At 35.0% G+C, this 25,698-nt stretch overlaps 1 protein-coding gene and 1 long non-coding RNA gene across 7 annotated transcripts; one reads left to right on the plus strand and one right to left on the minus strand.

Annotated features, from left to right (window-relative positions):
* The first annotated feature begins 4,380 nt into the window (after window positions 1-4,380).
* LOC104611459 (inactive poly [ADP-ribose] polymerase RCD1) lies at window positions 4,381-24,593 on the plus strand. Of its 6 annotated transcripts, XR_016083491.1 has the most exons (10): window positions 4,381-4,546; window positions 5,244-5,356; window positions 9,830-11,089; window positions 11,563-11,804; window positions 12,351-12,448; window positions 13,316-13,504; window positions 13,658-13,753; window positions 16,081-16,195; window positions 17,511-17,585; window positions 24,126-24,593. XR_016083491.1 is itself a non-coding variant. In XM_010278518.2 (8 exons), exons 3-8 carry the CDS (start codon window positions 9,960-9,962, stop codon window positions 16,138-16,140), a joined length of 1,815 nt encoding a protein of 604 aa, XP_010276820.1. In that variant the 5' UTR covers window positions 4,381-4,546; window positions 5,244-5,356; window positions 9,830-9,959; the 3' UTR covers window positions 16,141-16,654. The 6 variants fall into 6 exon arrangements, 2 of the variants coding, with proteins under 2 accessions (XP_010276820.1, XP_088755835.1); XR_737672.2 differs by lacking the exon at window positions 24,126-24,593 and having other exon boundaries at window positions 17,511-17,713; XR_016083492.1 differs by lacking the exons at window positions 17,511-17,585; window positions 24,126-24,593 and adding an exon at window positions 16,376-16,654.
* Window positions 18,455-24,119, minus strand: LOC148801188 (uncharacterized). The gene is made up of 2 exons (XR_016083494.1): window positions 20,129-24,119; window positions 18,455-19,922 (listed from the first exon to the last, which is right to left on the minus strand). It is a non-coding gene; the product is annotated as an uncharacterized LOC148801188 (long non-coding RNA).
* Window positions 24,594-25,698: the final 1,105 nt, after the last annotated feature.

The following is a 25,698-nucleotide window of genomic DNA, read 5'->3' on the forward strand; positions in this document are numbered from 1 at the left end:
AATATGAATTCCAATAAAACATATGTTTCTTTTTTTATCAAATGCCCAATTGAATACACATTTACTTCTTTTTTATTGATGTACTTTTACATCTTATTGTCAATGTAAATATGCATTGGTCTGTCATTTGTCAATGCATAAATGTAATGTTGCCAAACACAGGTACAAATGAACTAGAGTGCAAATTTACCCTGGATTTACATTCCATTTGCATCATTTCCAAACACAGCCTAAATGGGGCTTTATTGTTTAAATTATGCATGGACAATTTAGGGTCAAAGTACTCTCCTCTAAATATCGATCTGCATGCTTATGATAATTTCTGGATACTTAAAGCCAAAAGCTCACCAATCCATTACTAGGTCAAGCATGCTTAAATGCCACAACTACTCTCATAGATGGGTAATTGGCAATGGATGATCAGTTAATCGGTATACGGATGGACCCATAGCTTCCATTTGGAGAGGCACCAGCCTTGATGTGTGATTCCTACGGGTGCAACTTGGGCGGGCCCAGCCCGAGCCCGAATTGGCCCAACCGGAATTTTACATGGGCTGGACTTGGGCCCAAGAAGTCAGTTTTTTTATTTTTTGGTTTGGGCTCAGGCCTAGCCCTTAGGTAGTTTGAACCTGGCCCGAGCCTGGCCCAATTATATACATTTATACATATATATACATATTTGTATATATAACATTTGTATAGATATTTTGCATACATATTTACATAAATATGCACATATATATATATATATATATATATATATATATATATATATATATATGCATAAGTGCATTTGTATATCTATAATTTTAGAGTGGGTTCATTGACCAACCCGAGCCCGGCCCGGGCCCGAGCCCAACCTGAGTGCATCAAATTACAGGGTAGACTGGGCTTGGGTTGGGAAAATCGGGTTTGACCTCGGGCTCGGGCCTTGAGCCCAAATTTTAGAGTCAGGCCTAGGTTGACCATAAACTCAGCCCAACTTGCCCGACTTGCACCCCTAGTGATTCCCCTCCATGTTTTATGAACAAAGTGGAAGCAACTATAGCTCTATCTAGCCTTCAATTTGTGTTGAAAGTTGGGATGATTACTTCTGTAGTTCTGTTATTATTGAAGGAGACTCTCATGTTGTTATCAAGAGTTTGTTGGAGGCAAATTTTGCTCCTCGTTGATCCGTAAGTACTCTTATTGTGTAGATCGGAAGCTCCTAATTGTTGCTCTCCCTCACCGCTTACTCCATTGTGTCCCTAGGGAGTGCAAAAAATTTGTTCATGTTCTATCCAAGAAAGCGCTTTGTATACCTAGAATGTGCACCTAGGGTCTAAACGCACAGTTCTTGTCTCAAACTTTATTACACAATGTATTGAGTAGTTTATGAATGAATTGAGGTTGTGCATCCTATATAGCTAGGAGCCTTATTTTCCTTGGAGAAAAATTAACTTTTATGATTTGTGTCAAAACCAAGATAAATATCCATTTTACAGTAGTTAGGTATTATATATATATATATATGTGTGTGTGCGCGTGTATGTATTATATTTTATAAACATCCCATCCCATGGTGGGATTAGAAATGATCACTCCTAAGACCATATTTGATTCGATAGAAAATATGAGAAAAATAGAAAGCTATGGAAAGTTGAATTGTGATCTATGATACGGATTCTGTCCTATTTTTGTGCTTGGTGATTGGTTTCAAAATGCACTCACTCTTCACATTGCCTTTTGAGATTCTCTAGAAAAAAAAAAAAAAGATGCATGACTTGATAGTACATTATTCCTACTTATTATTCAAAAGGTCTCTTCATTATTCTGTCTTATTGGAAGGTCTCTTTAGGAGTGTGGTGCCTAAGGATTATAAATGAACCTAAAGACTTGGTCAGGTTACACCAACCCACAAATTAATTAGTCATACACAATGTTGTTAGATATGAGCATAAACCCACCTTCTTCTTCGTTGGGTCATGTGTCAAGTTATCCAACAATTTAGCTAAATTCTTCAACTTAACTAAAAAAATAAAAAAAATGTAGGTTATCTCTTAAAGATTTTTTATATCAAAATAAGTTTAAAAATAAATGTTATGGGTTTAACATCGATTTAAACATGTACACAAGTTGGGCTTGAGTCAACATTTTTAAGAACCAAGTAACCTAAAAACTATTTTGGCTATTGGTATCCTTGTTGTTAAGTGCGGTCTATTCCAAACTTCAAGCTTGCATTCCGTAATTTTTGCATTCGTGCTAGAGGAAGGGCTATGATTGATAATTGGAGAAGTACCTACATAGAGGAGACCAGATCCACTCCTCATACCAAGTTCATACCACATTGCAATTGAACATCTGTTCGTGAATATATCCGTATTTGTATCTTGTTATTCATAGAGATGGAGAGATGTTCCCAATGCATGGCTGAAATGTGCTGTGAGGAACAATCTATGAAGAGTAGATCCGAAATGCCTAAGGGGACGGGTAGAAAAACACTATTTTATACCCATGATAACATGTCATGCCCAATATGGCATCCAATAGCCGAAGCTATTAGTATCCAACAACCAAAGTTTCTCATATAAAATATTATAGCACACATGCACACACATTCAAATGTGGTTGTAACTTATGAGTAGTTAGAGTGGGCAATTTCTGAAGTGAGAGTAACGGACATATATGCCCTCTTTATACCCGCTGTGTGCTTAAACTATAGGGATAGAAAACGTCCAATGAAAATTCCAGAAAAAAGGGAATTCGCTCTTTTATGGATAGTATATATATATATATATATATATATATATATATATACATACCTTTTGGGCTAGGTTAGGTGGGCCTAGGGCTTGGTTGGCCCAAGCCTAGCCTACATAATATAGGGGTTTGGTGAGAGTTGAGGTTGATATAAATACAGTGCTAGAGGCAAGTATTGGCATTATATGGTATAGAAATAGATAAATACAGATATGATATAAGATTTATTAAAAAAAATATGGTATAAGATTATAAAATATTATAAAAATAAAAACGGGGTTTTTATTGAATGTAGGTCATAATGGGAAAAGCTTTAAAGTTTTAAGAAATTTAATATAAAAAGAAAGTTTTAACCATTTCTAAATTCTAATTAGCATAAAAAATTGAAATCATATCTCTTTAGGTATTTTGGGCTGCGTTTGAATTCGGTGTAAAAGAACAATTACACCAATGGAATTGTACACTGATCGATTTAAAGTTATGGATCGTTGTAAATAGAAAATGGGATTATTGATATAAATATTTACATCATTTTTATCAAAATTATCAATGTAAAATTCGATATGAGTAGAATTTTACATTGATTTTTCCATGTTTAATTATACTCCATACAAGGTGTTTTAATTATACCGATCCGGTATTTACACCCCCCAAACAAACAAAGCCTTGCCTTTTAATTATTTTTTTTTTCAGCCTTACATTTTAATTTGACGACTTTTGGATGAAGTGGTAGTGTTAGTTACAGTCAACTCACTACTTAGCATATAAGGGTAACTTTTGGGATTTAATATCAATAAAGGTAATATATTTAAAAAAAATTAAAAATAAGTTAATTTTTTTTAAAAAATATCAATAAAGGGCAAAAATATTGTTCATCTTCTTCTTCTTGCCATTTGTTCATCAAAACCACCGTCCGCCGCTGCCTGCCACCACCCACCACTGCCGTCCACTATTGCCCTTCGCTACCTCCACCCACCTCCACCTCTGGCAACGTTGTCAGAGGTGGCAGTGGTGGTTTATCTGTCCAATACCACCACCTCCGCCTCCACCTCCGCCTTCGACAACGTTGTCGGAGATGGGTAGAGATAGAGGTGGCGGTGGCGGCGAGCAGAGGAATGACTACCAGCGTTGCCGCCTCCACTTCTGCCTCCCGCCACCTCCGACAACATTGTCGAAGGCGGAGGCGGAGGTGGACGGCAGCAGATGGCAATGGCGGGCGTCTGATGAACAAATGACAAAAAGAAGAAGATGAATAATATTTTTGTCCTTTATTGATATTATTTTTAAAAAGTTAATCCTATTTTTTAAACTTTTTTAAATATATTAATTTTATTGATATTGAACCGCAAAAGTTGCCCTTATATACTATTACCCCATTTTTTTGTTTTCAAGCTTATCAGGTATCCCGTATCATCATGTCGTCATCAGATCATTACCTTTAAGACGAACCATGCATTGCCACGTGGTATTTGACAGAAAGAAAACGGAAAAAGAATTTGAAACCCTAGAATATACACAGTAATATCACTTATTGCGGCTCGAACGAATCCTAGCCGTCGGATTCTTCTCCGATCAACACGATGAGGCGGCTGCCTGTGCTCTTTCTTTCTTTTGCCGCAAGAAATGACGCGTGGTCCACGCCTCGCCTGCCGACTTACGAGAGCCGTTAGCACCTTCGGCTATTAACGGCGTCAACCCCATTCACTGTTTTCGTTTTCGCGAGAGAGAGGGTTTCAGAGTTTTGGACGAGCCCGATTCCCCCCCTTCTCATGAAAATCATCGAATACCAGTTTTAATGTGCTAACAGGTGAGATTATATGGGCTTTTAGTAAATTTTTAATCGGAAATCTTACTTTACTCTGAGAATTTTAAGCGTTTTTGCCCCTTTTTTTCTGATTATCGGGCCTGGATTTCATATATTTTTCCTTTCATCTTTTGAATTTGACTTCACATTTTTTCTCAAATACTTTTTGCACTTTTTATTTGGATCAGTGTTATTATTTTCGTTTCAGTTTGTATTTCTAAAATTGATCGAATGCCAGTTTAGTTTTCTACCTTCTTTTTTGTTTTGTGTTATCCTACACGAGTTTCCTATCCGATCTGATTAGTTTCCTTTTGTCTTACATTTAAATTTTCAGAAGTTTACTTAATTTTTGTTTTTCCCCTTATTTTTATATAAATATTGGTTACTGGGATCGGATGAAGTTCCCTTTTAGTTTAATCGTGTTTCTATCAGGAAGATAGTCTGTATTATGGACTGAATAGTTAAGATAATTTGTATATATAGTTTCTGGTGGTCGGATTAATATAGTTATTTTTAGATAGTTATTTTTTTTTTCCTGAAAAGGCTGGATTTTTCTGAGACCAAAGAGTAGGGTCATAGTTTTTTTTCTATTTAATTATTTATCATTATTCTTTTTTGATAGTAATCTGCACTCTTATCCTGAACAATCCTTATTTTATTTATTCGTAGAGGTTTTCGCTTTGTTCTGAATTCTGTTTAGGAACAAAACTAATCGGGTATATAGGATAAAAGAGGATGCTTTATCCTTGGTGACTTTTATTGACGCCTGGGAACAGAATACTTGTACAGAATGGCCACTAATAGCAGAATTCGGTATGTTCTTATACTTTATGAACGAGTTTTTGTTAAGACTCTGCAATGATGGACGACGTGTGATTTTTGTGTATCTATCTTGTAAAGTGAATACGGTTGAACAATTATTCGAGTATTTTTTGGTTGAAATGTCTGTTCAAATTACATGCAAGTCCTGCTCAGAGTCACTGGGAACACGAGAACAAGGTTCAAGTCATTCAGTAACATGTGCAACATCCGATACAATTTTTAGAAGCTAACTTGGTTGTAGTTGGGTGAGGTCACTTGTAACTGATAACAAGTTTGGACCTTGTATACGTACTCCCATGAATGTGGGAATCCCTTCCCTGGTGATATGTTTCTATTTTTTCCTTTCTTTCTTTCTCCTTTTTTTTTGTTTTGTTTGTGTGTGTGAATTTGAAGCTTATTACAACATATTTATTTTTCCCTCTTTGTCAACATGACTCATGCACGGTAATTTTTATTGATTTTGGAACTAGCTTCATTTCTTACTAGATGATACTTTGTGTTTATCATGTGATATTGTATCTTTCTCAATACATATTACAACCTTTATTTACCTTTTGTCCTAGTATTAAATTCTAACCCTCTTGGTTAACGTCCAAAAATATTTGTTGCTGGAGTATGTATGCTACTTTCTTAACTATATTTCTTTTTACTATTTATAGAAAAACTATTTTCATTTTTACTAGATGCCATTTTGTATTTATCATGTAGCATTTTTCTTTCCTACTCATATGTGAACTTTCTTCTTGTATGTATTTGCACTGTACATAGTTGTATTTGTACTCTTTCCAAACTGAGCCTTATTGTCAAATGGGAATATGAAAACTACTTGGAGTTAGAAAATTCCAAATATCATATATATAACCTCAAGTTTCGTGTTGATGCTTTTTTATATTGCAAATAACACTGTACATATTCTTTTGACTGCTAGCAGTAGCAGAGTAGCAGTTAATATGTAAACATGAAACATGTAGTTAGCTTTTATTAGCACCTAAATAAATATTCTCTTCTCATAAATAATGTAAAATGATTTATTCCAGTATTTCATATATATATATATATATTTATTCTCAAAAAGCCTCCCATTTCTCTCTGTCCAGATTGACCAAATTACTGCTGGTGGCACCACTCCCCATATGATTTCCCCCTTCTGGACAGACCTCTCTGTTGCCAAGTGCCAACCCCATAGAGCCTTCAGGTCCTTTTAGAAGCATAGCTGAACCTCAAGAGACCCAAAGATTTCACCCATAACTTTCTTGAAAATTTGCAGTGGATAAAGTTAAGCTATTTGTAAGTTTGCAAGTGTTTTAGAAAGAGAAAAATGACATACAGGCAAATTGACAAAGAAGTGGTCATTCCTAGCCACAAAACTCAAAACAATGAGGTTAAAGATAAAAAATTGAAGGGAAGAGACTTCTACACTTGGATTATTGATGCATTTTTTGTTTCAATGATATTTCTGTACATGCAGATCAAAAACATTACTTATGTAACAAAACATAAAAGTGGTAGAATTACAGCAGTGTGAGACATATGAAGGTATTGTAGAACACGCTGGATTGTACTACTGTGGTACTGCCATACTTAAAATTAGTATGGAATACACAATTAGAAATCATTGTTTTTGGAACAATTAGTAAATGAATTGCCAGATAGGACATGAATCAAGTTAGTTATTCTTTTTTTTTTTTTTTGAATCAGGTAAAGAAGAATCAAGTTAGTTATTCTTATCAAAAAAGAAAGATCAAGTTAGAAATAATTTGTTAGCTATAATACCTGAATTGTTGTACAAGGGAAAAGTTTTCATTCCTTGAATGAAGGACGTAAGGTTGCATGTCCTTCTGAGCATCCCAGTGATGGACATGTAATCAATATTGTATTAAGCCTTTTATTTATTTATTTATTTATGTATTTATTCAGGCTGATGTTCAACCTGATTATGCATCCATCAGTGGAATGCTTGGAAGGACACAAGCATTTCCTTAATTGAAGGAGCAAAGTTAAGCTCCTGTACAAGGGTGTGGTATCATGTCATATACTTCATTTTTTAGCATAAATTTCACATCCTACACCTTATTCAACTGTGCCATATATTATTGTTAACAATTTGACCATGGTATGACCCTTGATAAAGTGTAATGGCGAAAGGGGATTTGCGTGGTAGTTAGGCGAGGCTTTATATTATTGGCTTTTAGAGCTTTCATCTTAAGGAGATACCATGTTGTTAACCTTACAATTTACTACAGGATTTATTAATTTTTATGTGAATAGCAAGGGTTTCAGTTAGTGTCTTACTTTAAATCCTTTTTCTGGAAAGAATGGACTAGATTTTGATAAATTCTCATTAATTTGTTATTCTATATGTGAATTTTATGAATCATTCAATTCATTCTAATGATGCTATTAAGATGAATTGACTAGGAATTAGTTTTGTGTTTTATTAAATGTTTCATTTTCCTTTTCTCCCCAAAGTTCTTTAAAGGTTTTTTATTTTTAAAGTGTATTTCAAAGCTTCTCTTTATGCCTTATTTGAAGATACTGAAGCGATTTATGGTTTTTGACTGGAATGTGAGAAAAATCATTATATCTTCTTTATTTTCTAAGTAATATAGTTGTGGCTTTTCTTTCATTCTAAAACAATGGAGGACAAAATGGATGAATTCATTTTTTAGGGGAGATTATGCTTGAGGGAAAACTATGTTGCATGTGACTCTTGTTTGTTTATTTGAAGAACTGCCTGTGTATGAATATGAATATTGTGGGGGAACATTTTACATGGAGTTTTTTTGTATGAAAAATGATGTTTCGCACTTGACATATGGATGAAGACACATGTGTGAAAATCTGTATTTAATATGGTCTCGAAGTGGTGGGAGTGAAAGTATTTTCTATTTCTTGTGTTTAATATGTGTTTTTTAGGTGAATCTTATTATTTGCACACTTCTTGCTATTTGCGTAAATTGACTAGCATTTGGTTGTGTATCATATAAAATGCTTCATATTTTCTGTAAAGTTTTTTTCTGATTTTCCACTTAATTTTTTTTTTGTACTTTTATTGAACTGACTGAAGGGATTTGGGGATTTTAAGTCTGTGAATCCTACTTCATAAAATTCTTGATATCTTTTCCATTTCTAACTGGAAAGTGGTTTCAACGGTTTCTTTGTTGTTCTACATCAGTGGAGGGCAAAATGGATATGGATTTTTAGGTATATTGATTGATTGCATGCTTTGGATGAGAGTTCATATATGTATTAAAGGAGGTGTGGATTTTGCTGATCTTTTAATTTCCTTAATTATTGCTTTAGGCTTGCTTTTTCTTTTAGGGAAAATACAAGGGATAAATAGGTTGCATAGGATGTTATCGTTAATTTGTCTGAAGAGCTACATTTATATGATTATTGTGGATAAATATGTTGCATAGGGATAAATGTGAATGAACACTCACTCAAAGGACACAGAAAAAAGTGTTTTCTTTTTGATAAATTTCTTTGAAGACATGAAAATCTTAATATATATGATTGGATTTACATGCAGTATTATCAAAATGTTAATTAATCGGCTGCTGAGTTGGTTGAGGGCGTGATTGACTGTGCCACTGACTAGTTGTTCAATACTCATGATGCAGTCACCTGGGAAGCTGGGGCAACTAAGTATTTACTAGGTTGACTAGTCTATTAACAACTAGTCAACTTAGGCAACCACAAAGCTAGTCTAAACCTGTTTTTTCTTTGTTTATCTTTATTACTAAAATAACATATTATAGTTTTTCTTTCAAGTTTTCTTCTAGTGAAATATGTGCTGAACAACTAGTCAACTTAGGCAACCACAAAGCTAGTCTAAACCTGTTTTTTTCTTTGTTTATCTTTATTACTAAAATAACATATTATAGTTTTTCTTTCAAGTTTTCTTCTAGTGAAATATGTGCTGATATGGAGTTGCCACAGACAAGGGTACATCAAATAGTCAAGGTTGATGTGACTCTTTATTTGAAAAACAAAGGGTGTATATTAAATGTTCTATACCATTCTTTTGTTTCATTTTTGCAGTCCATATTAATTGCATCAGTATATTAAATATCTGAATTTTTGTCGATCAACAATGGTTAGGCACTGAAAAGCCATTGTATCAACAATAGAGGCCAAGACAACTAATCATTGTTTCATTGCCTTGATGACATTGTCTACATTTTGATTTGATATTGAACTTACCTTGTGAAATAATGATTCTGCTATATATATATACCACAGTGCTGCTAATCTGATACTATATCAGGGCACTAGCTATTGCATATATTCCTTGTGTCTTAACATGATCACCCTGCATTTTGTCTTGGTTTAGGTTTTCGCAAGGCTGATTCTTGTTTGATTTTAACTTCCTGTTCTACTGGTTATTGTTTTAAGATGCTTTATATAAGGAAATGTATATAGAGGATTAGAGGTCTTATCTGATTGCCACCACTTTTCCAGAACCTGCTTGTTATCTTCCCTGGCATGGTCTCTTTGAAGTGCACAAAAGAAATAAGGGTGTTGTAAACTGTTGTACCATTTAAACTTTTGGAGTCAAATCCGTGGTTAAGGATTGATATTGTAGATAACAATGGAAGCAAAGAACGCAAAGGAGTTGGATAATGGGCGTAAAATTATAGTTGATCTCAAGAGAAAGTGGGCATCCCGGTGTGCAGCAGCACACTTTACTGGAGCTGCTCAAGTGAGAACCTTTGGATCGCCATCTAACAAGCTTGCCAAGCGGGCAGGATTAAATGGAGGCAAAAGCAAGAACCAATGCAGGTCTTTCAAGAAATCTTTACTGAGGAACTACTCGAATTTTATGAAGAGTAAATCACCAAAACGCATAATGTTTTATCAGAATGATGAGTGGATTGATTTTTCAAATGAGTTTCTTGGGTTGGTTAGGGCAGATTTCCAGGTAAAGAAAGTTGCTATTGAAGTAGAGTTCAATGGCCGTCATTCACTTTTGGATTTTTGTCACATGATTGAGGTTGATCTCAGAACAGGCGCTCGAAGGCCAATTGCATGGATTGATGAAGTAGGGGGCTGTTTCTTTCCTGAACGTTTTTCTGAGGATGAGGAGTTATATGAATGTTTTAAACCTGATTTGGGGAATGATCAAATACTTCTGTATCTGGAGCCCAATGGTACCCGTGAAATCAAGTTGCAATTGGAAATAGAAATAAATGGGGCTGAAAGTTCAAGTCTAGATGAAGTCAGTGAAGAATCAAATACTTGTGTGAAGCGGCGTAAAATTGAGATATCTGCTTTCAAGCATTTTGAGCTGGAACAACACGGTAGTAATGCAAAATCAGATGAAAAAGTTGAGTGTATTGGAGAAAATCAACAAACAAATGAAACTTTTCTTTCTCAACATCATATATGTGAATCCGTGGGTGAAAAGCTGACACATGATGCTGTGCAGCACATGTTTCTTACAGGTAGGATTTGTTCATTAGTTGGGGCCAATGACATAGTTGATATTTATCGTGGCTCAAGTAATTTGTCAGAAGCTCGGTTTGAGCTTTTCCTAAAGCAAGTGGAAATAACGAAAAGGTATCGAAGTGATACAAATGTTCGATATGCTTGGCTTGGCTGCTCTAGAGAAGTGGTATCTAAGATCTTGGTGCATGGAATTGGGATCAATGGACTGCCTAAGCCTAATCCTTCATATGGAGTTGGTGTTCATCTCACACCATCAAACTGTTCCCATATCAGGTGATACTTGGTTTTATGGCTATAATTATATTTGTGCTTGCAAATGTCTATTATAATATTAATATGCACTATTATTGGAAAACTGAAAATTAGGTAACCTTTCAAGATTTCAAGTAGAATTTTAAGGGTACAATTACATGATATTTCAATATATTTGGGCATTAACAGCCTTCTGTTTTCGGGATAATTTCCATAATGAGGAATGCTACGGTGGATTTTGTTGTTGTATTCCCTTTTGACCTATGGGTTATCTGTTGTGGACCCAGGCTAGGGATTTTTTTGTGGGTTGGGGGGTGTAATATATCATGTTAATATGTTTGACAAAGTTGTAAATAGATTTGGCTTTAAGAAGATGACTAATGATTTTCTTTGATTAGTTACTTTTTTGTTTTTAATCACCATTCTATATCTTACTTGTCTTTTTCCTGGTAATCTGCTTGTTGATAAGGATTAACATTTTGTTTACCTTACAGTGCAAATTATTGTGATGTTGACGAAAATGGAATACGGCATATGGTGTTGTGTCGTGTTATTATGGGAAACATGGAACTAATTCATCCCGGATCTGAGCAATTCTATCCTAGTAGTGAAAACTTCGATAGTGGTATAGATGATTTCCAGAATCCAAGTTATTATGTTGTGTGGAACATGAATGTGAACACCCACATTTATCCGGAATGTGTTATAAGTTTCAGGGTGCCTCCTAGTGCAAAAGGTGATTCTTTTTCCCATATATTTAATATGTTTCATAATGGAATATGTTTTCTGAAATTGAAGCTCTTTTTGAAATTCAAGAAACTGTATCATATTGGCTTACAAATGACCTACCAACTCATTTTTTATTGTTGGAAGAGTATGTTCTTCAAAAGTTGATCATTTTTCCCCAGCTTGGCTGGGGACAAATCAATTAATATAATTTCTTTGTCAGAGTTTGTAAGGAAAAAAAGCAAGTTAATTAGTTGGGAGGAAAGGATCCAGACGAGCATGAGAAATACTTCATTGCTAATTTCTTTTTTCTTTTTTAGAGAGAAGATGCACAAATTTCACCTATTTGTGTAGTTTGTTGGTCTTATATGTGGGCTATGCTTTTTTCAAGAGATGATGTACTTGTTGAACTGTTTGGATTGATGAGTTGGTGGACCATGTGTACTGTAAACATTGTAGAATTGCTATCATTTCTTTTCTCGTTTGGTTTTAGTGATTAATTGGTTCTATTGTGTAAGATTTAGTTGCTAGTATGTTTTAATTAATGTTCTCACAGGGCATGCATTTGGAAATGAAAGCAAGTTTGATGTGTCTGGTATAACGAATTCTACTTGTCAAGTTCAACCACAACTGGATTCCTCTCCTATTGATTCTGTAAGCTTCTTTCTGTCTTTATGTATATATTCATGTTTATTTTTTTATTTGTATGTATTTATGCATTCATGCCAATAGACTGTATCTATGATATAGTTTGTCTGTTTTATCATTTTATGTCTGGGCTTTGCTAAGGCTAATTGCAAAATGGGATAATTATTAAATACCATGGATCCTTGGGCCAAATTGGCTCTACCGATCATCCCCTTGCTAGTCAGTATCCTGTGCAGACCAGAGTTGTTTTCATGTGGATAAAAAACATTACTTTTCTCTCTCTCTCTCTCTCTCTTCTCTCTTATCTCTCTCTTGTGTGTGTGTATGTGTGTTTTGAGTATATGTGGTTATGTAGATGGGAATGTATTACTAAAATCTATGATGTTGGAGGCGGTCATTCTCTTTTATTATTCAGCACACAATGTGTACATTAGCAGAGATATTGTGGTGCAAGGATTACCCTGGTCTATGATTCTATGCATCCGATCTTACCATAATTTTCATATTCTGGGCCAAAGGTTACCTTTCTGTTGAGCAAATAGGGCCCACATCTTGGGGTTTTTGTGGTTCACCAGTCAGTCTACTGACTGAAACTGACCAAGATTCCTGTCATTCAATCTCACATAGTTTGCATTAGTTTGTGGGTAGGATTGTTTGATAGTGACAACCTTATTGTTGGTTGTTATTGAAACCACTGATGTATGACAATGCCTATGATTGCTTGTGTACAAAGCTCCCCTGCTTTCCAACTTTTTCATGTATCTTAGCTAATGTAACAGGGATGTGATCTTTGTCCTGTCTTTCAAGCTTATTAATGTTGTATTGTGAGATTTTTTTTTTCAAATTTATTTGTAACATTCACCTGCTACTCAGGTTGGGCCATGTAATATGCTTCCAGATTTGGTGAATCAATCTCATGGGAAAGCGTCTGCGCTTGGTCCATGTGTTGCAAAGACTCCTCGATCACCATGGATGCCTTTCCCTTTGTTGTTTGAGGCTATTTCCAGTAAAGTGCCTCCTAAAGATATGGCATTAGTTAACAAGCATTATGATCAATTCAGGGTATGTTCTGTAAAGATGTAGATTGGTCCTTCCCCTGCCTACCAAAAACAAAAACAAAAGAAAGGAAAAAAGATTTATCCTGTTCCCAGTTTTTTAGCTCTAATGTTTTTCTGATTTTCCTAATTTTTATCCTTTTTTTATATGTTTTATCAGCAAAAGAAGATTAGTCGGGATGATTTTGTTAAAAAGTTGAGATTGATAGTTGGGGACACACTGCTGAGGTCTACGATAACAAGTCTTCAGTGCAAGGTAATCTTGTTTTATTTGTTTGGAGTATATTTGTTACATGACGGATACTAGCTCTTCTGTCCTCACCATTTTTCACCTGAAAAATGCATTTAATTTAATATAGTCTCTGTCAGGGCTTTAACTTGTTACTATGTATAAATGGATTTGCTGAGATATTAATGTAGGCAGTTGAGTCAATAAATTTTTTTTTTGATAAATAGTTGGGTCAATAATTAGTTGGTGTATTTAACACCTTCTTGTTGGTTTAAAAAGGTTTTGATCAACTGTCTGGAAAAGAAACAACAAGCTGTTTTTTTTTTTCTTGTCATAGTACTATGTCTTTCCGGCAGCATAGACTGGAAAACTTTTTTCTGAGTTTGACTATGATGCCATAAAGACATGATACCAGAAAAACTTACAACCAATCAATCAGCATCAGTGATTTAAAAGGCGTAGGCGCATTTTGGGGTATGCGCCTCGCCCAGGTCCTAGGCACACCTCTTTCAAAAGGCATGCACCTGGTGCGCCTAGGCGTGCACCTCAGCCCAGCCCAGCCGAAGCTCCGAGAACCCCCTATTTTCTTATGTTGTTCATTCATTCATTGCAATAAAATATCTTCTTAAAGGCAATGAAAGTTGTAAAATCATTATTTTTATGTGAGAAATAAAAATTTCAGACCGACCCTAACATAGACTTGTTCGGGTTTGCCTCGAGGGGTGTGCTACAAAGGCAACTCATAGAATCAAGAATGCAATATGTTTTACATCACATTAACTACTTGAAGCAATGCGATTTAGGGATAAAAAGAGATTGTGGGTTTTAACATGCTTGAAAATGCTTTATATGTTTGCTTTTATTTTTAAATTTTCATTTGAATACACTTTACATGTTATGCTTATGTATTATAATTTTAGATAATAGGTTTTTTAAATCATTTATTTTAAAATTTAAGTTTATATTTTTATTAACATTATGTTTAATATTTTTAAAACGTTTTGCATTTTCCTAAAATTTTTTGGCATTTTTTTGGAAATTTCTGACTTTTTATTTTTTAGCTTCTTTTTTGTAATTCTGCACCTTTCTTAAAAAGGCGCGCACCTCGCCTTGCGCCTTGCACCTTGGGTGCAAATTGGCCCTTGCGCTTTTTTTGCGCCTTGTGCTTTTAAAACTCTGATCAGCATCATATAAGTTCTAACCAATCAGGTGGGTTTTCATCAAAATTCATGGAGGGTTTTGATTGGTCAAAGCCTTTCTGGTATATGACAGAACAGTCACATCTTATCTTAGGACATTTCAGCAAAAATCTGGTTCCTGGTTGGTATTCCCCGCACTAAAGAATCCCTGTTAATCCTTGACTTAGCTAGTGTATTGCATTTGCAGACTGAGGAGACCATCTGAATTAACTATTTGGATTGTCTTGATTCTGCTTTGTTTGATCAAAGTTTTGTATCTCCTGGGTATTTGTTATTGTCTCAACCAGCTTAATTTGACTTGGCAATCTTCAATGATAATTTCTGTTCACCCTTGTGAGATTACAAACTTAAAACCCTGCAATATAGCTTCAAACCATTTAGTGCTTAATGACTTAGTCCTCAAATTCTTAGCTTCTTTAAGGGGGTAACCATCACCATGTTCCATAGGAAACTCAAGGTCCTACATAGACTGCCTTCAATATGTGAAAGAAACTAGAGTTCTGACAGGCTCTTACTCTGCATGATTCTAGCTTACTCTAGGAAACTGTAGTAACTTTTCCTGTATGATGGACATTCGAATCCAACTCTAGGATATACTTCATCTAACAAGATATTTCAAAAGCCACATTAAATTTAAGTTATTTTTAAAATACCAGTTATGTGCCAAAAAAAAAAACAGCTATGCCTGCCAGTTATTTTGCCATCCACTTTCATTATTCTCTCTCTCTCTCTCTCTCTTGTTGTTTCCTCTATCTTCAGATATCTGATATCCTGATTCTATCAAGTTCAGATCAGGCCCCAACAACCGGTCTCAACAGCCTTTGCAGTTTGTCCATTGGGAACATCTCTCTTGTCCTCTATGGTGTATGTTCCCAATGTACAGCTGCAATGGCTGTTGGAACCCTTGTTGGGACTAGGTCTTGATTTTATCATTCTACCTATCAGTGTTTCAGCAATATGTATGCCAGTTTTTCCCTCATGCTGAGCCATTGTTTCCGAATATGATTTTCATTTCCCCCCCTGGTCCTTGGCATTTTCTGCATGCTTTTCTTGTTTGTAACAATGTAGCTGCAGCATGTATCAAAACTTGGCTGTTCTTTGTTTTTTTTAGGGTTCAAATTTTTCTCCACTAATTTCTTTCCTTTGTATTTGCAGCTAGCTTCCAAACCTGTATCAGAATCTGCTGACCACGGGCAGGGAATTATCAAACCTTAAATGTGCAGTATACATTTCTACATCTAATTTGTGGCAGTAGGCTATTTGCACAGGGGTTGGTACATGTAAAAAGAGTTCTGCTGCTACTTTTGTATGCTACATAGGGAATGTGTCGACATGAAAGTTCTAAATAACATCGTGAAATCTAGTTTTTCGATAAGTTCAAGATTTAGGTCAATGGAGTTGTTACTTGTTTCACATACTTTTTTGTTGATGATAGTATTTTGCTTGGCAGGTTCTGTTTTGCTTCTTATATGGTATTATCTCCTTTTTTGCCTTTTTCTCCTCTCCCTCCTTTTTTTTTTTCCTTTGGTGTGGGGACAGGTAAGAATAACAGAAAAACACTGATATTTGGTTGAGATCTTTTGTTTTTGGAGCAGAGGGCTAATATCCCTGGTGATGTACTTATTTTCTTTTTCCATGTAAATCCTAGTACTATCCCTGTTATGATTCTACTTCATTTATCCTGATTTTAAAGAAACAAGTGACTACCAGACTAGGTGCATTTGCACTACACAGGATGAATCTTGCCTTCAAGATACACTTGGTCTGTATTAGGTTACCAAACCTTTTGACATCTAGAGTTTATAGAATTATCTGTCCATGTTTGGACCCTTTTGATTGCATGAGGTGACATCTATCCAATTTAATCTCAGATTGATGATGTGCTATTGGATGGTCGCTTTAAGTATGACACTCTGTTACTGTCTCAATTTGGAAGGAGTACAAATACAAATATCTAGAGTGCAAAACTATGTATTTTGTATCATTTTGTTTGTATTTGTACTGTACATACTTGTATTTATACTCCTTCCAAACTGAGCCTTTATGGCGTTGCGGCTTGGATATAGCTTCCTTATCGTGTATATTTTTGACAAGCACTTATTTGAATTAATAAACCTATTGTTGTTGGTAGATAAGCTGTCTCACTTTCTTGGAGTCGCTTTAGGAAGTCAAAAAACCAATATGATGCTTGAACACGTTCAATGATTCAGTATATTGTATTATTTATTGCCTTCTGTGAATAGGAAAAGGAAAACAACTGGAGGTCATTCAACCAACGCCCTCTCAAGGAAGCGTATAATTGACAATGTTGATTTAATTTAATGTTTTTTTTTGAAGGCGGGAAAGGTGATAGTTGAGGTGGATCTGCCGCCTATATTGATATTTTTTTTTGGGTTCTTTGATTCTTTCAACAGCAGTCTTTGTTGAATGATTTGACTGCACTTTGAGTTTTGAATGGTTCAAGAGGGATTAACTTGACTTTTAAGTTATATTGATGTTGATAATGTTGAGAAAAGCTCTTAGGTGGTTTACCGAAGTTTCTTGTAACGTTTAACTGTTTCTGTAATTGGGTTTCTGTTTTACAGGCGTTTTGAGTCGAAAGCTTTTTAAAGGGAGCAGGCGGGAATGAGGGATCCTTTTCGTAAAGGAAAGGGCTTGAGGTATTGTAGTTAATGCCGTACTTGAATAGTAGCTGTTCAGTTTGGTCGGAGTCTCGGACCGTCGGACGAGTTTGTAAATTATAAATTTGTAACAACTAATATGCGTAACAAACACACTAAAAAGAAAACATATGCGTAGCAACGGGCGAATACACTCAATCAGAAGTACGTATTAATAATAGCTGATAACCAAACAGTAAGATCCGAATTATCTTGTCGATCAAGATGCCTATCATGATCTATCAAGATCCACCAGAGACTATATATCATGCATTTATCACATACCCATATATTCATGGGCGGTGTGGTTTGGTAGCTCGTTTTGAGTAAAATGTACCATTATTGTGGCACTTGTGGAAGGCCTGATGCAGAATAGCAACCCAGGGAAAGGATGTGGATGCCCATACTACTATTACCAATGCCCATTCACAGATTGAAGAATTAGAAGCTCACATTGGTATAGTTAATGCACACCCTATTACAGCTTCTTTTCCTACTTTTTGGAGCTGGTGTTGTGATTTGGAACCATTTTGGCGACTTGTACTAATGAGGGCTTATCCGTGTGTTCTTAATGAATTTCGCCTTGAGACCGGATCTGCTTCTCACACAGGGTGCCTCACACTGATCTCACTGGCGGATCCCAGTGTATTGGGAACACCTCCCTTACTTGTGTGTAATTATTTAGGGAGTTTCCAATACACGGGATGTACCTGTGAAGTCGTGAGGCGCCCAATGTGAGAAGCAGATCCCAATTCTTTCGCCTTATCCACGAGTTATTAATAACTGATGACCAAACAATAATAACTGGTTCATTCGATATTAGTTTTGTAGGTATCAAGGCTTTTTAAAGATTAAAAACAATTAATGGATGATATGATTATCATTTTATTTTTGTATTTTTTTGGGGTGGGGTGGGGGGAAGAAACTAAAATTTTGGGATATTTCACTTGGAATGTGTTTTGTATCAAGGTCATGTATGGTTATTCTCTACATGGTTCAGTGTTTTTCTAGCGTTTACACAGTCTGTAATGGAAAAAATGTTATTCAGTGTCTAATTGTGCCTAATGGCATCCAATAACATTGAAAAATGTGCACATAACCCAGTATTTTAATAAATTTTAAGGTGATGGTGTTGTCTAAGAAAATTGCTTTGATATCAAACATGGCTTTAGGCGTGAAGCCAAGTTAATATATCGTACCCTTCTTTGAAGGAAAGTTCAGAATATCAGTGTAGCAAAGTGTACACTGCATTATAATATATAGGGCGTATCTGCCCTTTTTCTTTACTTTCAGATGTTCTTTTTTCGGTTTTGGTTTAGAGGGGCCAGTTTAAGTCTCGGCTACCCTTTGAATCAGGCCCTGACCCAATACAATCCCTGTAGGGATGTATCGGGAAGGGCCCGATATGATACGTATCGGCCAATACGGGTCAATATGTAACGATTTTTTGAACCTTGTTGCAATTGGAGTTGCTTGATCTGAAGGGTATCAATTACATCAAAATTGGGTTGGGGGTTTTAAGCTCATTTAAAATTCAACAAATTCCCAACCCAATTTGGCCTAAGTTGCACCCCTGGATGTAGGTACCATACCAACCTAAGAAAGGCAAGAATTATATGCAAATATTACTTTTTATTGGGATATTATTTCTAATTTACAACGATTTTTTCCCATTTCTCCTGGATCCATTGGGACATTTTGGAACCTCCAAGAGTTTCCCCTATAAGTGAGTTCTATTGTTTAGAATTCACCCTCTGTTGGGTTTATGTTAGAACCTCCATAGAATCGCTTAATAAATATTTTTTCTTTATGATAAGTAACCTTGAATGATTGAATCATGTTTGAGATTATATGCATATTAGATGTCATTTAATATAAAAAATATTATATGTAATATTTTATATGTAAAAGATGTAACATGAACCTTATCTTTCACCCGGGTTAGGTTGGGCTTAGGCTATATAAATTACCATAGGTGTAAAATCAAACACAGGCCTGGCCTGACCTGACTCATGATCACCTCTAAATTTAATTTAGCCAATCCCAGTTAAACAAAAGAATGTATATGGGCATAATGGGTAATTTTTTCATAAAATATTTATTAAGCTTGACTGGCCAATCAGGGATAGTTTGGTCATGTAAAATATTTAAATTTTTAGTTGACGATTTCTATTAATGATCATAATGGTGATCAAATGGAAGGTGATTTTTGGACAAAAACTCGTTGACAGGGCTCTCTGGAGGTTTTGAGAAGTCGTACTGAGATTAAAAAATAGTGTTTTGTTTTGTTTGTTTTTTTTTTTTGCTTCCAGCTATAAGTGTCTTCTTTATTTTAACCTTTCAAAGCTTTCATAATAATGAGAATGCTTCTTTTTTTCATGTTAGAAGAAATTACAATAGCTACGTTGCTTAATAGCTGCCACATGATGGTGTAATCAGACTATATGCAAATTGTTCATACATAAAATAAGCTAGCTCTTATGGCAATAAGATATGGTTAGACTCCAGAAGCATCAAGCTTCAAACTTTCAAACATCACACACCTCATTAGTTTCCCAACTCAAATAGAAAACTCATTCACAAGGCATCCAGACTGTAGAGAGCGTTAGATGTAACATAGCTACATCCCTTGATAAAACCTATGACCAAGTTCATGCACACCACACAGACGTTTGAAATTGAAAACTCAAGCTCAACCTATACAAAATCTTTGATTGAATTGGGTCAGGATCGGATTAAGCCTACTTAAGCTGCACCCCTAACTCCTTTTGCCTCAAATTCTTTTACAAAGCTTGGGCATCACATGAGGCCCCACTAGTTTTATATTAATTAAGATAAAGAAATATTTATCTTTTGATCACTTGATATCCACATATGCAAGTACAGGTTGGGTTTGAGTAGCCTGAGTCCAATTTGACCAATTTGAATTTGCCCAATATTTTGTGATATGCATATATACATATTATCAATCTATTCTACCTAGAAATTGGGCTGTAAATCTCAATATGTCCAATTCAAACCGTAACTCAAGATGTTGGGTTAAAGATCGGGTTAGGCAGAGAATTTTTTGATAATTTACTAATATATAACAAAAATAGAATGACAGTACTTACTGATAATTTACTAACCCCAGGCCCGAACTACCAACTTAGGCCCAACTCGAGCTTAACCTAACATCTTGGGTTGGACTTGGGCTTGGGCCTATTGAGCTTTATAGCTCAATTTACATGTAGAACATATTAATAAATGGGAGAAGGACCAATCAGCCCAGATCAGAATTTTATAGCCCCATAGTACAAGGAGAATGCATCCTTACCTTGAATTGATGCCAAATTCACAGGCAGGATGTGGTTTATAGGGGGGAGAAGGCTAGTAGGGGGGTTGCTGGAATTCAGAATTCTGCATCGGGTGTACCCGTACTCCGTTAATAAAATTGGGTTGGGTCGAGTTTAAACTACTCGAGGCCTCAACCCAAACCCCTAAGTTTAGGTTAACCTTAAGTTTTTTGGGTTTTTGTTGTTCAGTCCACCCCCAAAAATCTTAGCTCCACCGTACAAGTGAGATGAATCTTGACTGTGGATTGGTGCCAAATCCACAGGCAAGATGCAGTTTATAGGGGGCTACTTATCCCCCTATAAACTGAGGGGTTGTAATTTCAAATTTCCGAGGTGGAGTGTAGTCTACTTATCCCTAAGTTATTTTTGGCCTAAACCTAATTTGAAGTTCAAAAACTCAAGCCCAACTTGTGCAAAAGCTTGGGTTGAATTGGATTAGGCTCGAGTTAGGCCCACACAACCCAAGGTACACCCCTAACTCTTTTTGCCTCAAATTCTTTTAACAAAACTCCTGCATCGCAAGGTCCCCCCTAGTAATTAATAGCACTAATTTTAATTTATAGTTACTAATAGTAATATTAATTACTAAGAATAGTAATATCTTTATAATATTTTTTAATTATTCACAAAATAGTTAATTATTATTTTTAAATTTATAATTAATATTTTAAAAATATTAATAAATTTATAATTATAGTTAATGATTCTCAATTATGATTTAGTAAATTTTATAATTCTTAATTTATAAAAATATTAATTATATTAATTGTAATAATAGTTAATTTAATTATTCATGAAAACAACTATTAACTTTTAAAATTTGATATTAAGAAAATAATTAATTATTATTGGTAATTAATTAGTTTGTTGGTAATATATCACTTATTAATTAATCATGAATTATTAATATATCACTGATATTCATTACTAGAAATTGTAATATATTTTGGTATTAAATTTTGGAAGCTTTTAATAAATCATGGATATAAATAAAAGATTTTAAGTGAATTTTGGTAATTTTCAATTAATCCTGAAAAGAATTAATTAATTTTGGTAAAGTATTAGTAAATTGTTGACAATATTAGTAATTAATCCCAAAAATATTAATAAAATGAAAATTATTAATTATTAAAAATAGTAATATTGTTTGAGAATGTTTAATTAATCACAAAAATAATTAATTTATTTTGGTACGAGTTATAATAAAATAAAATGTATAGGAGAGAGAGAGAGAGAGAGAGAGAGGTGTCTTGGTTAGAAGTGGGAAAGTGGGGATTAGTTAAGAGTATAAAAAAGTTGGCTATGAGCAATATTTTAGGAGAGAGAGAAAGACGTGTCTTAGTTAGAAGTGGGAAAGTGGGGATTAGTTAAGAGTATAAAAAAGTTGGTTAATGGGGAGAGGTTTTAGGAATTAGGGCTTTAGGAGAGTTTTAAGAACAATAAATTAGGAGTGTGAAGAGGTTTTAGGAGAGAGGGGATAAAGAGAGATTTTAGGAATGTTCTTATTAAGAAGATGTTTCAATAGGATGTGAATGCTCTTAGGGGGGAGGGAGAGAGAGAGAGAGAGAGAGTTGAGCTAATTAAGGAGAGTAATTATTTGGGTAGAGAGAATGAGCTAGCTGTAGACGTTAAAATTTTCATGGGCTCCCAAATGGGCCCTATTTCCCATTGGCATGCGTCCTTCTTTTTGGACCATACCCCATACTCTCAAATAGGTGCATGGATCTTAACATTTTGGGCTTTGCTGTTATAAATCCATTGCATGAAGGAATGGTCCATGTGGGACCCATTTTGGAGTCAAACAAATTAAAATTCAAATATGAATTACAAACCTTACTAATTTATGGAAATAATCCAACTAGAACCCATCTCAAGTCCCAAAGATGGAAATCTAGTTAATAATTAAAGAGAGAATAATTGATCAGAAATCATTCTCTCCATAAATGGAAAATTGCCAATTTCCTTCTTTATGAAAGGTAACTAGAGCCAATCAAATCTTTAGTCAATCAAGGCATATCTTCCCATAGATGGAAATTACCCAATGATTGAAGAGAGAATAATGGATGGTAAATTATTCTCTCCAAGAATGGTAGTAATTACAACCTTTCACTCTCCAAAAAGAATAAAGAGAACTAATCAAGTTCTTAATTAAGGGGATTGAGAGATATGACTAGGAAACCTATAAATAGGGGTTCCCATCGAGAGGGATGGGACTTGAGTCAAGAAAAAACTAAGTGAAGTTAGAAAGCTCTTGGGAAGAAGGAAGCATATACACTGTTTTCTTAAAAGCAAAGCAACAACACTCTTGAAGTCTTGCAGAATCATTCTCTTGATCAAGCTTTCAAAGTTCAATTGAAGGAAGCCATCTTCATCATTGTTTGAAGTACGAGAGAACGTCATCTGACCTATGGCTTCAACTCAAATCCCAATCTTCAAGTTATGAGAAGCACTATCAAGAGAATCATAGGTTTTATCTCTTTTGTAAATGTTTCAAATCCAAAGGTTTTGTATTCCATTTATTTTAAATATATATAAAAAATCAATTTCTTTGAATTTATCTTCATTTTTCTTGTATTTGGATTTATACACGAAATTTGTGTCAATACTAGCTAATTAGGAAATGAAGATAGAGGGTGATGAATTGGCTTAATATGAGTAGTGGGAAGGGGAGAGGAGAGAGAAGAGTCAAGGAGATTGCTGGGTGAGGGTAATGGAGCAAGGAGAGGGACGGTGATATGGACAGTCTTGCAATATATATATATATATATATATATATATATATATTTTATTAGGCTAAATCTAACCCTCCCCAACCCACATATTGTTGGAAGCTTGTTTATTAGATATAAATTTTTATATGAAGAATAGTTGATAGTTTATGTGTATTCTGCATGTTTTAATCAAATAATTAGAAATTTTGATGATTTTATATTATTTTACTTGTTTATTGCTTATATATAACAGTAAATAATGGGAATTAGATGCGGATTCTAAACTCAACCTGCCAGTCCAACCCATCTCATCCTCAAATGTGGGGAGGATTTTACATTTCCATATGCAGGGAGGATTTGAATTCTAAAAATCCAACGAAAATACAGTTCTAAAATTTACAAAACCCGCCCCGTTGCCATCCTGGATGATGATATTTCTTCAAACGAACTCTCTCATGGCTGATATCTGATGCCTCATATCAATATGATCTCAGTCATCTCGCAATGGCGTCTTCTCCAAGTCTCCAACATCTGGTGCAGTAGTAGGCTCTGACATGGAAGACTCTAATGGCTAGGCTATGGCCTCCCAGTCTTCTCTTATGGAGGTTGTTATGGTGAGCTGCATCACATCTCACGAAGTCTGGTGTACCCTGGAGGTCCTGTATATATCATCATGATCTATACAAATTTGCGGTTTTGCTATGTGAGCTGCATCATATCACAAAGCGGTTATTGCACAGCTTGTGGGGAACCATCTGAACTACTAAAATTTATTCAAATGGTATACGAGTTTTGAGAAAACTTTACGCACAAGCAAAGAAGGGGAGTGATTAGGGCACATTCACTGTAACTCAATGTAAGACATCTATTCTTTAGGGGTGTATCTGCTGCTTTATTAAAAATGGGTGTGAAATCACCTCCCCCTCAACCCTCAAAGAATAATCTCCTTTTCTTTATCTTTCTGATACTGTGATGCATTAAAAACCCACATATTCTTAGCCTTTTCTTTCTTTTGATTTTTGATTATTGTGAACATTGCTTCTCCAAACATTTTTAATGGTCAATCAGCTCCTAGCTAAGCTAACCGAATAAAGGTTTTTACGCTTTTCAATTCTAACCTTCCTTACCCTGTGTTATTTCAGGAAATTATGAATTATGAAACCAATGGGGCTAATAACTAGTTGAATTTGTTATATATCTAACATGGGAATTTGGGACAAGATGGGAATTTCCACATTAAATCCTTCACCATTTATGGATGTACTTAATTAACAGCCAAGAATATCGGAAATATGTAGTAAATTTGGCACTTAATCTTTCAACTTTTATGATAATTCTACGATCAAATTATGCTATTATTAGGATTATTTCATTGCTACAAATTTTGGGTAGGTTTGTTTATGTTTTATCCAAGAGGCAATTCTTCCATTAAGATGTTTTTATCCAACACTTGCACACAAATGGTTACGAAAAGCTCTATTCCTTAGTCATGTATCTACCCAGTCAAAAGGAAAAACAAAAAATTGTATGAGCTTCAAATGATAGGTAGCTCCACTCTCGAAAAAGTTAGTGTAATTACCTCAACTAAAAAGAATTCGTGTCAAATGAAAAATTGGATATCAATCAAAATTTATCAGAATACATGAATAAAAAAAAATTATCAGAATATTTACCTTGTGTTGGGGAAAATGGGGGCACTGTAACCTTGGAGGAGAAGCTCTGAGGCGCGTCTGAAGACACTGTCTTTAGAACGTTATTTACTCCCACTCAGTTTTACTGAGTTTGCTGTTGGGTTACAGGCAAATTCGTTCCCAGGATACAACAGAGCCTTGGGCGAGAGTCTGCAACTAGCAAAGTTGAAGAGTCTCCAAAGAAACCTTCTGTGAGACTGTAGCAGACCGGACTGAGAGAGAGAGAGTGAGTGAATTTCGAAATTGTGTGTTTTGGAGTCTGATTCATGCTCCTTAAATAAATTGTGAAGAGGTATGAAGAAAAGGTAGGTGCTGCTTTAGAGAAGGCACCTTGAACAGTCACAATTTCAAACATTGTGACTGTTTAAAAAGTACT

This window comes from Nelumbo nucifera, chromosome 3 (genome assembly GCF_055504915.1).
Source record: "Nelumbo nucifera cultivar China Antique chromosome 3, China Antique-T2T, whole genome shotgun sequence".
NCBI classification, from domain to species: Eukaryota; Viridiplantae; Streptophyta; class Magnoliopsida; order Proteales; family Nelumbonaceae; genus Nelumbo; species Nelumbo nucifera.

Excerpts from the sequence above, each read along its gene's own strand:
- LOC104611459 (XM_010278518.2), top strand. The coding sequence starts at position 9,960 with ATGGAAGCAAAGAACGCAAAGGAGTTGGATAATGGGCGTAAAATTATA. Across the intron at positions 13,505-13,657 it reads AGCATTATGATCAATTCAGG|CAAAAGAAGATTAGTCGGGA; the intron begins GTATGTTCTGTA and ends ATGTTTTATCAG. Across the intron at positions 13,754-16,080 it reads TAACAAGTCTTCAGTGCAAG|CTAGCTTCCAAACCTGTATC; the intron begins GTAATCTTGTTT and ends TTGTATTTGCAG.